The 13,203-nt window shown below is 41.1% G+C and overlaps 1 protein-coding gene across 5 annotated transcripts in view; it reads right to left on the bottom strand.

Annotated features, from left to right (window-relative positions):
- FILIP1 (filamin A interacting protein 1) overlaps nt 1-13,203 on the bottom strand; it is a 72,019-nt gene that overhangs the window by 41,254 nt on the left and 17,562 nt on the right. For all 5 annotated transcript variants that reach the window (XM_040057753.1, XM_040057749.1, XM_040057750.2 and 2 more), the window contains exon 3: nt 751-924. In XM_040057753.1, coding sequence (XP_039913687.1) covers nt 751-924 — 174 coding nt within the window. The remainder of the gene's footprint in view (nt 1-750; nt 925-13,203) is intronic.

Below are 13,203 nucleotides of genomic sequence, written 5' to 3'. Positions count from 1 at the left end.
ATGGTAAACACAACTCCTGGTGAACAAATTAAATGTTCTAATTGGATGAACTATGAAGATTTAGACAGGCACTACACTATGTTATACTGTATGTTGTTGCATGCTCCTTCCCCATGACCTGGACTGTTATGAAACTATGAACAGGAGCAATGGCTGTTTATTTTGGCATTCACACTGGCCTCAGACATTCTCAGGTCTACTCTGATTCTTAGGTGTATATGACATTCATTTATTGCTTAAATTTTAAAGTGAGGAGTCCTGTAAGTCTCCTTAAAGGGCTGAACTGACTTTGCAGTCCTAGAGTTTAAGTGACATAAAATGAATATGGATTTATGATCCCATAAATACGGTCAAAGTCAATCTCCAAAGGTCTTCTTTTCTGAACTACCCTCATGACAGTGTTCTAGTACGCCAAGAAAATCAAAGAGTGGTTACCAGTGCTGTGAGCAGTAGAGGTGGAAGCCTATAATTGAAAGGAATTTAAAAACTAGAAATTTAACACCCAAAGATTTTGGTCTTGCTCAACAGCACCAGCCCAAGGAAGCATACAACCTCTTTATGATTTGTGTTCAAATCCAGTGACTTCTCTTACAAATGGTTCTGCATATGAGTGAACAAGGTTCTGTTTTCGGTGTACAAATTCTGTGTTATCCTCTTACATGCTTTGCCTGCATCCAAATTATATGGAGTCTCACTTCTGGTAGGCTTCCCCCTGCACAGCCATAATGTTGTCAATCAAGAAGTTGTTACCTCTGAAATTGGTTTCTCATAGACGTCTTCCCCTATAGATTTTTCTTGGGCAAGGATGGCATCCCTGTGTAGCACTCGAAGCACATTCTCTGGAGTTGCAGACCCATAATGAGCTTCTAAAACTTCAGGTTTGGTTTTCTCGGTCTTCAGCATGTGGATCACATCCTCCCTTGCCTGTAATATTACAAATCGCTACCATGAGTCCATCTATTAACCAACAGGGAATGTGGGGAAAATAGGGGCATTTCATAGGTGCAGACTGCATACACAAAATTAAAATAAATTAGAAAAAATACATGCTGTCAATGGAAATATAGAAATTATGGGAGATATCAGATTAAACATGATCTGTCCAATACAAATATTGTACTTTAAGGGATGAATTATTCTGTTCCTGCATGACATTACATTTGAATGCTATGAATTTTTATCTGAGTTGCAACTATAGCCAGGGAACATCATTATTCTTCATATACTGGATCTTAGTTGTTGCCCATGCTGTTGCCTGAAGGGATAAGGAAATTAGCAGAATAAGCAGCCCAACTGAGCTGAACTAATATTTCTCAGACAGCTACTTCCTAGTCATTCCCTAACTGAATTTGTGACTAAAAACTTTTTTCAAGTAACTTTTAAAATTAATTTTTCCAGGTTTTTTCTTTAAACAAAACCCTAGACGTTGCAGGCCCCAGCTAATGAGACATGGAAAGTCTGAGCAAATCCTCCCAGCAGTGGAGGATGGCTGTGCTGCTGGAGCCGGGGCTGGGAGCAAGGATGCACCCCTGGCCAAGGGCAGCTTGGAGCTCCTGCTCCAGGTGAAAGCCCCCAGTTTCAGGCAGCATGAGCAAACATGTGGGCATGATGAGACAGCTCTGCAGGGCCACCTGGCTATGAATAAGGAGCATTTTAGGGCTGTGCTGTGGACACAAACTTAGGCCAGGGCTCTGTTTCTAATGATACTTGCCAACACCTGTTAAGTCATCTGTAAAATGGGGGCAGGGCACCTGCTTGTCTTTCAAGGCATGTTTATGAGGCCATAGTCCAGGGAGGGGCTGTAAAACTTACAGGTTTTTGGTGGGCAAAGGGGACCTCCTGGATTTCCCTAGACAGCATCTTTCCCACAAGTGCAAATGGATGGGGGAGCAGAAGAGTATGGGCATTTTTCTCTTGCCTGCCTTTCTGACAACCCATATGAGCTTGGGAAGTAAATTAAGCACTAAGGAAAGGTTCAGATATCTTAGGAAAAAATACTTTACAAATCCTGCCCCTATGTAAGCAATGACTATTTTAAGATGTATGAACTGACCAACTCTTTATGCTTTTCCATGCTGCTCATAACAGCATTCAATTCATCCCTGTAATAAAGCTTAAATCTTTACCCAGAACTATAGAGGCATCACAGCTCAACAAAACCACCTGATTTTAAAATGAGCAAGAAAATAATTTTAGGAAATTCCAAAACACCCTTTACCTTTTTTTTTTTTTTTTTTTTTTTAAATTTAAAACAGTCTATCATGAAAAAATTGAACTTTAGGCAAAGATCATGTCATCTAATTAAGAACTAGCCCAATTACTCTGTATAACATTTTGTAACCTTAAATAAAGTCTTTGCACTTGTCTGCAAGATACGAAATACGAATTGGATGGTATTCACGTTGTTTCAAAATGAGAGTGGGAAAGGTTCATCACTCATGGATGTTACAACTAGGTGAATTATGTGAGCTAGTATCAAAAAAAGGCAGAAGAGCATGTACATCTCACAATATCACATGGTGAGACTGTGCCACTCTCAATACAGGAAAAATGTTGTTTTAGGCAAGTTCTAGACAGTTTTGTGAATGTATTATTTTTTTCTCTCCCTGTAGAAATAATAGTTGTCTTAGTGCCTTCATCACCATGAGGCCAATGCCTCTATATTGAAGAAAAAGCCTTTAAAAAGTCCAATAGGATAGCATGGGAATATGGAGGGATTTCTAAATATCCAGATTTTATGATATGTTGTCTTAAGCACTTTTAGGAAGAGGCAGTTTTGAGGCCATACCTTCATCCTGTCCCTCTGAACTAATTTGGTATCCCTCCCAGCAAGGGCCCTGTGCCACAGGCATGCTCAGGGAGAGCACTGTGCCAAGGGAGCACAAACACAGAGGGATGGGGATGAGGGAGCAGTTCCCTTCGATCCTCTGCACCAAGGGACACAGCCAATCATGTTGGAACCTCTTTTTGTTTTGATTCTGAGCACACAAAGCTTCAGGCCCCACATAGCCCATTCCTCAGGGACAGACATGCCTCAGACCCTAAGCTATTTGGGAGGGGAGGAGGATGAGTTCATTCTCTCACGTTGTAGCTGTTGGGCCCTAGATGGCATAATTAAACACTGACAGGGCTGGGCAGAGCAGACAGACTGAGCTCGGAATTGGGGATTTAACACCGTGAATAGGCAGAGCAAAAAGCTGGACTCCAGTCCCTGCAGTGGTTATTTGATACAGAAATAGCTGGCAGAGGCAGCTGCTCTGCCCAGCAAGTGCCCCAGCCCCTGTTCAGTTGTGCACTGCCTGACTTTTCTGCAGGCCTCATTAGTCTGTCATCACTCACAATTAAAATGGAGCAACTTTAGCACAAGGGAGTAGGAATAAGAGTCCCTGAAGCAGATAAGAATATCCTTGCAAAGAAGGCCTTGTAGATGTGACAGGTTTGGGTCCCCCAAAAGCCAGAGGGAGCCAAGCCAGGGGAGTGGATGATGCTGAGTGGAGGAACTGACACTCCAAGAAGGAAAATAGGTGCCCAAGCTCAGTTTAGAACTTTGAAAAAACAAACAAACAAAACAAACAAACAAACAAAAAACCCCAAAAACATTAATTGCTTCATCTTTAAAAGAGCAGTGACACACCTACCTCCAAGGGTAGGGTAGGACAGTCAGCACCGAACACCCCTTGCTGCAGCCCATGGGGAGGGTACCTAGCCCAGAGTCAGGCTAGGTGGCACCATCCCCAGGGGCACAGTGAGCTGCCCTCTCCTGTACCCCTTCTTGGGTACCCCACACTCTGCTGGCCCGCTGGATTTGGATGGTGTTAATGTGGCAAGCTGCCTTTCGCATTTTCTGGGCTCAGCCATTTCTCCTATCATTATCTTTTCAAGGGTATTGGGTTAATTCACCAAGTACTTTGTTTCAGTTGTAATAACAGTTTGTGAAAAACAAATGACAAACAGACACACAGGTTTCTAGGAAGCATTGGACCAAAGAGGGTACCTAATGCTAATAATAAACTGGAGAGAAATTTGCTTTTACTTAGTTGGAAACAAACTCCATCATAGGGAGATTCTGAAGGGCAGTTAATCTAGGTCAGAGAGACATCCAGGCAACATCCTAACCTTCCATCAGCCTCGGGGTTTGTGAATTCCAGTTAGTCTCTCTGAAACTCCTCAGGATAATATAGAGGGAAGGAACTGAGACTGCATGCCTGTGTATCTTGTGATTTCATGTTTCTCCAAATGACCCATTTTCCCCTGAAACAACTAGAAGCGTGGTCAGATAGAGGTGTTTTCTTCCAATGTATAATGATCTGCAGGAAACAGACCATTTTCAGAAAACAAGTCAGAATAATTCTGCAGAAGAACACTGGGGCTACTTCAAAATTCATACCTCTGAAGAGAGGTATGAGAGGCTCAAAGTGGGGGGCCCTAGCTAAGAAGAGGGGACTTTGCTGGCAAGCTGTTTCTGTTGATGGACACCTTCTGCGGGTGCCTCCCTTGCCCCAAAGCACAATGATGTTTTGCGTAAATCATAAGCTAGGATACAAACACAAGGGAGATATTTCAAACTGCAAGTAAACTTGCATATAAATCCCAGAGAACAGTTTTTTAGCTGTTTTGGTAGAAGGAACATGATGTTTGGCATAGGAAAATCATCTCTCAAGTCCTCTTTTTGTTTTGTTTTCTTGGTGCCGTGATGAGAAAGAACATCCAGGCTTGAGAGGACTGCATATTGCAACAGCTTGTAACACAATGAAACTTATTTGCAAAAGTCCAGAAGACTGCAATTAGTCAGAGAAGTTCTTTTAAGTCAAAGACGGATTTTTTTAAATTTATTTTTATTGGTTTTCTTTACTTCAATTGTCCTACAGAAAACTCTGAGCTACCTTTCTATCTATACTGTTAAGATTGTGAGTTCTTGGAAATATAGAGGCTTTTCCATTAATAAAGTGCCACAAGTATTTGGTTCTCTAAGCGGTAGGAGCAATAAAGACAGATTAAAGATGTTCTAATTTAACTCCTTTGGTTGCTCCTGCTGACAGAGGAACTGCAATGTTGAACTATGTCTAAGCCTTGTTTTATGCTTACTGGAAGGGCCAAACTCTGCAGGCTGAGGACCTGAGTTCTTGAGTATACCCATGGAGGGCCTGAGGTGCTGTGGAGCACTGCTGTCCCACAAAGTTTTGCCTACTCTCCTTTCCCTCCCCTCTATTCGCCACTCATGAGTGCACTTACCAAAGAGGTGGGGTCTGCGTTACTACCTGGGAAATCCAAGACAATGCTCCCCTTCTCTCATGAGTGCACACTACTTGCCCAGATGGAAGGCTGACGTGAGCCCACTCCTCACAGGGCTACCCTGAAACACTCACTTTTTGGCAGAATAAAGTTGAAGGACTTTCTTTTGCTAACCGACTTGAGCAGAGCAGGGGGCTGTGTTCCAAACCTCTCTTTACTACGTGCCTAGTAAAATATTTAAAAGATATAGAAAGGATGTAAAGAGGTTCCTGCATAAAATTGAAACCATTTACGAAACAATAGCATGACTCTGCTGCTTGTAAAAGGGGTCCGGCAGCCTAGCAACCGGATTCTTGGTCAATGGAAAGCCTGTTACACAAGCCGGGCGTTCAGACATGCTTCTTCCTCATGCCCTGCCCTGCCAATTTACTACAGCCCTCTCTCCCCATTCCCACAGTCTTTGGCCTCTCCCATGAGCCTGCTGACAAAACTCAGCACCCACTAAACGGGGAATTTTTGCCACAGGCCATTTGTCACCTGGGAAATGGGAGTGAACTGATCAAACTCGTTTCATATAAGTAAATCGGGAAAAAAATTCATTTATATTCAAGATGGGCTGAATGGAGTCGAAGTAATCACTGTCAGCTAGGAGTAAAACCCAACTCAAGATCATTTGCCAGTACATGTCCTAAACCCTTCTCCTGATTTTTTTTTTTAATAAGTAACCTTCCTGCAAATTCATAGTTTGTCGCTCTCAAAATCAATTACTGGTAACTATTACCTTCATAGCTCCACGTTTGGAGGCATCTAACTACTTTTCTCCTAACTACTTTAGAGAAATCTCAATATTTCAGTAACATGACAACAATCCTCTTAATTAGGTGAAAGAAGTTTTGAAAACTCAGGAGCAGGAGTAGCGTTTACAGGAAATTCAATTATGTAATATTTTGGCAATCTGATATTTCCAGCTTTTGAATATTTCTTTTCTGGTTATGAAGATACTTGATTATACCTACACAAGGAAGTCCACTAAGTATCAGATGTTTAATATTTATGAAGTTGTATTCTTCTTGCCAGTGATTAATGACAAAAAATAACTATGAAACCAGAGACAGGAACCTTTACTTCTACTTGTGTTGTTGTTCCTTGCATTGCACACAGTTCAGGTTATTTATAGCACAACAGCTGCTCTGTTCAGCATCCAAAACTAGATAAGGTCACAGGTTATCCATGTAATGTTGGGGTCTTACCAGTGACTGATTTCCTAAATGCCAGTAGGCTTTGCAAATATTTCACCTAGAGTTAATGAACATCATACTTAAGGCATCCAGAGGGAGATCAGGAGAATGTTCTCACACTACTTTCTGCATTATCCAGGACATGATGTGTTTCCGTCAGGGTAGGAATAGCCTTATTTCTGAAAAGCTCCATTAGAGACCTCAGAAAGTGGATATCACTAGCTTGGTTAGTTGACTTAAATGACAGAAAGCACCTTCAAGCAGGGGTACTCAAATGCCTGTATCTGAAAAACTTTCCCAACACTAAACCACTACTCCCTGTTTAAGACTGGTAACTTCCCAGGACTTCTTTCTTATGTTAGGGAGGAAACAAAATTAATTAAAAGAAAAGTGTACTTTCTTAATTTTAACTCATAATACTATAAATATGTATACAGAATGCAAGAAAAACTACTCCTGTCTGCTGGAATGACACTTTTGTTAAAGGCCTGATTGCTCACTCTGGCCCTTCATACCGCTACAATGACTGGGTAGCAATTTGCCTTTCAGAACACTTATGCTCACTGTAAGAAGCATGTTTCAAAGCAGGGAAGTTACATCCTCTACTGCATATTGCATCGCACAAAACTCCTTTTTGCTAAAAACTCAAGAAATATTTTTCTCTTCTATACCAAACATCTGAAGTACCCTTGTTTGTATTACTCACTCAGTGCTGCCAAATACTGGCTAATTACATAAAATTATAGAATCATAGAAGTCCTGAGTTAGAAGGGACCCACAGGGGTCATCAAGTCCAAATCCTGGTCCTGCACAGGACAGGTCTAAGAATCACACCATGTGCCTGAGGGTATTGTCCAAACACTTCTTGCACTCTGTCAGGCTGGTGCTGTGACCCCTTCCCTGGGGAGCTTGTTCCAGTGCCCAACCACCCTCTGGATGAAAAAACCTTTTCCTGACGACCAACTTAAACCTCCCCTGACACAACTTCAGGACTTTCCCTCAGTCCTGTCACTGATCACCACAGAGAAGAGGTCAATGTCTGCCCTCTTCTACCCCTCGTGAGGAAGTTGTAGACTGATGAGATCTCCCCTCAGTCTCCTCCAGACCAAACAAACCAAAGGACAAACTCCAGCTGCTCGGTGGTTTCCCTTCTAAACCCTTCACCATCTTCATAACTGTCTTTTCGACATGCTCTAAAGCTTTGTATCTTTCTTATATTGTGGCACCAAAACTATGCACTCAAGTGAAAGTAAGGCTGCACCAGCAACATGAGTACATAGGTTTTTTTGCAAGGAAGACTTTATGTACAGCAGGTTTTTTCACAGGTTTAATCTTAGCTCAATTTCCTGATAGTTGAAACTGTGGATTTCACTTTCATGAATTTCTTTTAACTTCTCTGTATTCAAGCCTAGGTACACGATGTACTTGGGAGGTAGAGATTACTTCAGTGATGAAAAGTGGCCATTGTTGATTGTTGATTTGTACAAAGGGTAAGTGAAATATATAGCCAGAAATACAAATGATCCCTCATTACCCTGAGGATATTAAACAGAACTGTCCTGTCTTCTCCACACCATGCAGAACTTTCTGGCCATGTATGAAGCCTTTGGAGCTCTACACTGTATTTAATTTTATTGCGCGCTATCTTTCAGTGATAACTCAGAAAGCTCTTCTAAAATCAATACTGGAGAATTGGCACATGATAGACCAGCTCAGCCACTGCATAAATCTTCTGAAGTGGCTCCAGAAGAATTACATCAGAAATTAATTTGGCCTCTTATGTTTAAAAAAGTCCCTGCTAAAGATTGCAGAGCTGAGGAGAAGCAGCACTGAGCAATGTACTACTTCTTCCAGCAAGTTTCGAAACAGATCAAATGAGCACTAGAAGACATCTGTCTGTTATTTCCTGCCCACACAGCTTTGTTCTGCTTTATTGCCAGAGCGCTCCATGGATGATGTCACTTTTTTCTGAAGAAAACAGGCCACCAGAGCCTTTCACTGACATAATTAATTATCTGTAGTCTGGGACACAGCCAGCAAAATTCCCATGGCAAGGCCCTGAGAAGCATTAACTCCACACTGCTTGATGTTTTCAGAATTGTTATGGTCTGGGATACCCTGTCTTGTCTTTTCACACTGAAAGAGTGCTTTGCTTGATATTATCAAGCCATGGGGCATTTACTGCAGCATATAGAATTACAGTGTCATGATCCAGTCAGCACAGAGACACCAAGGTGAGGGGTCACTGTCAAGTTATGTGCATGACTCTGCATGTTGAGATATGTTCTACATGCTCCAGCGATGCCTAACGATGGCTAAACCCACTCTTTTGGGTTTGCAGTATACAGTCGTAGAATTTTTGTCGCAGCCAACTTTAACTGTATAATATTTTTCACATGGCCTGAAGCCCAGCAGCAGGCAGAAACCACAGATTGATCCAACTAGCCATCAAGTTGCCATGTTCCTTTTATAACCAGAACTTATTTTGTGATCCGTTAAAAGCTCTTTAGGAAAAAAAAAGTAACTAATGAAAGGGCAATAATGGGAAAAACATTATTTTTCCTCTTTTCTCTGTTATCATCTGCCCTATTAGCAAGTCTGGAACAAGACACAAGAGATCCATGGATCATGGACCTTTTTCTTGTGCTTCACACATAAAATTAACCCCACCATGCTCCAATTTCCATTCCCTAAAGGAAATAATATTTCTCATGAATGATATTTAATTCCCAGGTGTACAGAAGATCTATGAATGCTACAAAAAATATGGCACTCTGACATCAATATAATTGTTCTCCTAATAATTTTCCCCATTTGTTATATTCTTTTATTTCCTTGAAGTTCATGTTCTTCTATACTACCATAAAATTTGTTGAAATCCGTTAGAAACTAAAAAGTATCTTCATTAGATGTGTAACTCCTCTTGTCTAAATTGCTCTTTGCAAGTGCTACATTGGCAGTAAAAGGAACAGAAGCATCTGAAATTAGATGCTCTGACCTGAATTTCAGGGATGCACTTGGAGCTCCTGCTGTGAGTACCCTGTCTCCAAGAGGAACAAATCAGCCTAGGCTTTTTTTTTTTTTTTTTTTTTTTTTTCCTGTTCTTGCTGCCTTCTGGCAGGAACAAGCACACAAGGAGCGGGACGGAGCACGGCAAGCTGGAGCCAGCAGGGCTGTAACCACCAGGATGATGAAGTCAGAGGCAATCCTTCTGCCTCCTCTGTGGGACACTAACAGACCTAAGTCTGTGTACATGTGTAATAAACTGTATACACAACTTTCTCTTGTCCAAGCATGCTGTTGCTTCAACAAGACGCTTTTGAGTATGCTGTGCTGCACAGTGTGCATCCAAGTTACTGGTGGCTGATGAATGGACAAAACCAGTTGGACTGCATTACAGCAAGCACTCATCAGCACAGTCAATGATTTGAACGGAGGAGCTGTCAGAGGAGACAAGGGAAGTGGCAAAACTCTTAGTGTGAGGCAGCTAGGGAGGGTGGGCAATGAAAAGCACAGAGTGAGAGCTCCTAGCCATGCCCACAATGCCCTCAGTTGTCTCCAAAATCCTCCCGATTCCCCCCAGTGTCTGTCCTTCCCTTTGCCCTCTCCAAGCCTCACTTGGCGACATCCACTCCCCTCCCTCTATCCTCCCACTGCATTTCCAGGAATGACTCTGAAGCCCTTCAAAATGTTATTTTACCAGAACGGCTGAGATTGCTAAGCCAATACTGGAGAATTGGGGTTTCATTATGAAGCCACATCAATATTTCTATTTCTGACTTGTTTAAACTTGAAGTTGACAAATGTCTGGAAGTTACCATGCAATTGTATTTGAGTTAGTTCAGTTCCACTCATTTTTTCTGGCATAAAAGAGTTGATTCTAATTTTTTGCAAAGAAAATCAATAATTTCCAGGATAAGAAAGACATTTCTTGGAAAATCCAAACCCTTCCTGTCTCAGGAAAGGACTTCCTTTCAGAGTGCCTCCCTCAGCAGTGCATCCTTTTGGGTGCCACATCTGCACAGCCCTCTGAAATAAGTCAGACTTCACTCTATTTTGGACATCACAGAAACACTCAAGGCAGCAATTTTGTAAGATGTGGCAAGACACAGGATGTTCAGCAGGACCTGCAGCTTTCTATGTGAAAATGTTACATTTCTCTCACTTTGGTCAACCAATAGGTGGAGCCTTTAACCCTAGAAACAAGGCATTTTCTCAGCCATGTTATCACAATTATTATGTAAAGACTTATCTTCGCATTTATTAAAACTTGCTTTGAATGAAAAACAATCTGCTTTGCTCTCAAGAGCTTATCTGATCCTCAGCTAGAGGACAACAGACAAAACCTTCATATATACACAACTGAGGCAGCAAAGTTAATAAAAGCATGTTTACCTACCACTGAAATGTTAAATTAACAACTGGTGACTCAGAGTACTGGACAGCATTATGATATGTAAGATATATGCTCATTGCAAGCTCTCCAAAGAATCCCAGATATTTTAAAGCCAGAGTGCTCATGCATTTAACATTGATTGCAAAATGATTGGCCATGTGCTCTCCCACAGAGCAAACCTTCTCTCAAGAAAAATGAGCAAAGATACATACTTTCTCATTACTGTTGCACTGAATATACAATTTCTAGTAAGTAAATTTAAAGAAGAAGAAAAAGTCAAATTATATCATTATTTAAAACTAATTTTTACAAGTTTGCAAGAGAGGATCCGTTTGGAAAAAGACCCAAACTTAAAAAGCTGTTTGTGGGTAATTCTGTTCTGTTTTGAACAGAAGACCAAGAATTTTTGGGAAAATACCGCAAGCTGTTCAAACTATTCCTTCTCCTCTAGATAGGACATTCAGTGGATCAGAGACACTTGCCAATTATTCCTCTCTCTTCTGATTTTTCAAGCCTAACTAATGCAACAGATATAGCTCTGTTAAGTACAGCAGGCATTAATAGAGAACGATGTTAAAAAGCCTTTGTGAAAGAGGTTTTCAGCCTACAGCTGTCCAGGGACAGTGACATTTTATTGAGGATCATTACTTTGAAAACCATATAATTCTAAAGCAATTTTAGTCTCTAAACCAGAGATGGATGGCTATCATCCCAATGGCTGATAGTACCTCTGCCCTTTATTTCAGAGGGAGCAGAAAATTGCCTAAATAGCACAATTAGAATATATTTCAGTATACTGTCTTACCTTTTCCTTTTTTCTCTCACTAAACAGCTGGGTTTTATTTTAAAGGTTATGATTTTGGGACTTGCTAGACAACTTCTTCTTACCTCCTATGGTATGTTCTGCACTTTGCACAGCAGTGAATGTAAGCTACAGAAAATAAAGCATACTATTCTGGACAAAATTAATCTCTGGTTATAAATTATTTGATAAAAATAGAAGAGAGCATCTGTGGTCTTTTTGTTTGTTTGTTTGTTTGTTTTAGTTTTTGTGCTGCAAAAGCATTCTTCACCAGGAAAACACAAATAAACCAGGGGTCAGTAAGAGAGGAGAGATTTTTTTTTAATCTCATTGTACTGATATGCCAGACGTTTTTAGGGTTTGTTTTTAGGCTCTTATTTTGCTGCACTGTGGATACCATCTTTCCCTTCATTTCTTGCCTTTTTTGTGCCCACTTTCCATGTTTCTAGCTTGGCTCCATTTATCTCTGTTGTATTCCCCTTTTGCTTACTCTTTTTCTTCTATTGGCCAGCCTTTTCCCCCTCATTCCATTCTCCTTAAGTCACCTCTCTCTCCTCACATTAACCCTATCTTCTCTTTTTCCCTGTAGCTCTGTACTTGCCAAGGTTTTTCCCTTGGGGAATTTGTGTTTCATCTGTATGATATGCTCATAAATCCTAAACTATTTCAATTCAATCAACAAGATTTCGCAGATACCCTGCATGCACTTTTCTCTGGTTTTACCTATTCTTTCTGCCTTGGCTCATCTGCAGCTTGTTAATATTTTCAATTTTGCTGATGACCATTTGAAAACTCCTCCTCTTCGCTGCTTTCTCTGGTGCCAAGGCAACTTTCCCCAGCTTTCTCTTCTGATTTCAGTACCTGAACAAGAAACACATCTGGTTTCTACCCACCTATCTGTCCTATACTCCTTACTTGAGCTTTCAGGCAGATCCATGTTTATTAATATTAATGCAAGAGTATTAAAAAATAAGGCACTGAAGAAAAATATACAAGTTTGTACAGTGTTTTTAACTAAACAACAACTCGGTGCCTCTTCCAGTGTTGTTACAATATCTTGGAAAAGTCAATACCAAAGCAGTTTGAGGCATTACATGCAAGTTTGCACATTGCAGCAAGAGGAAAAAGAGACAGAGACAAAAACATCACAACAGCTACAGAATCAAATTCTCTTGCTTATACTAGTCAGACTGACAAGAGATGGGAAGGCCAAATAATGCCATACCTTAAGAGAAAGGCAAATATGAAACCAAATGCACCAGACACCAGGGATCTCTCTCCTACAGCAAGTACGACGTGCAGTTCCAGCTACAGACACTGAGAAAGGTGAACCCAGGGTGTAACTGCTGCTGGTCAAGGGGTGATGAAGACATGGAGAGCCTATTTTGCCAGAGGAAACTGAAAGGATGTGGTATGTCTAGCACAGCACAAACAAAGGCTCAAAGGGTGCAAGACTGCTGTCTACAAACTCATCAGGCATTAAAGACAGGAGAGAGAGTGGCGGGCTTTCAAAGCAGGATCACTGTACAGAAGAG

The sequence above is a fragment of the Hirundo rustica genome, chromosome 3 (assembly GCF_015227805.2).
Source record: "Hirundo rustica isolate bHirRus1 chromosome 3, bHirRus1.pri.v3, whole genome shotgun sequence".
NCBI classification, from domain to species: Eukaryota; Metazoa; Chordata; class Aves; order Passeriformes; family Hirundinidae; genus Hirundo; species Hirundo rustica.
The sequence above is the reverse complement of the archived record's forward strand: the minus strand, read 5'-3'. Positions and strand labels throughout refer to the sequence as shown.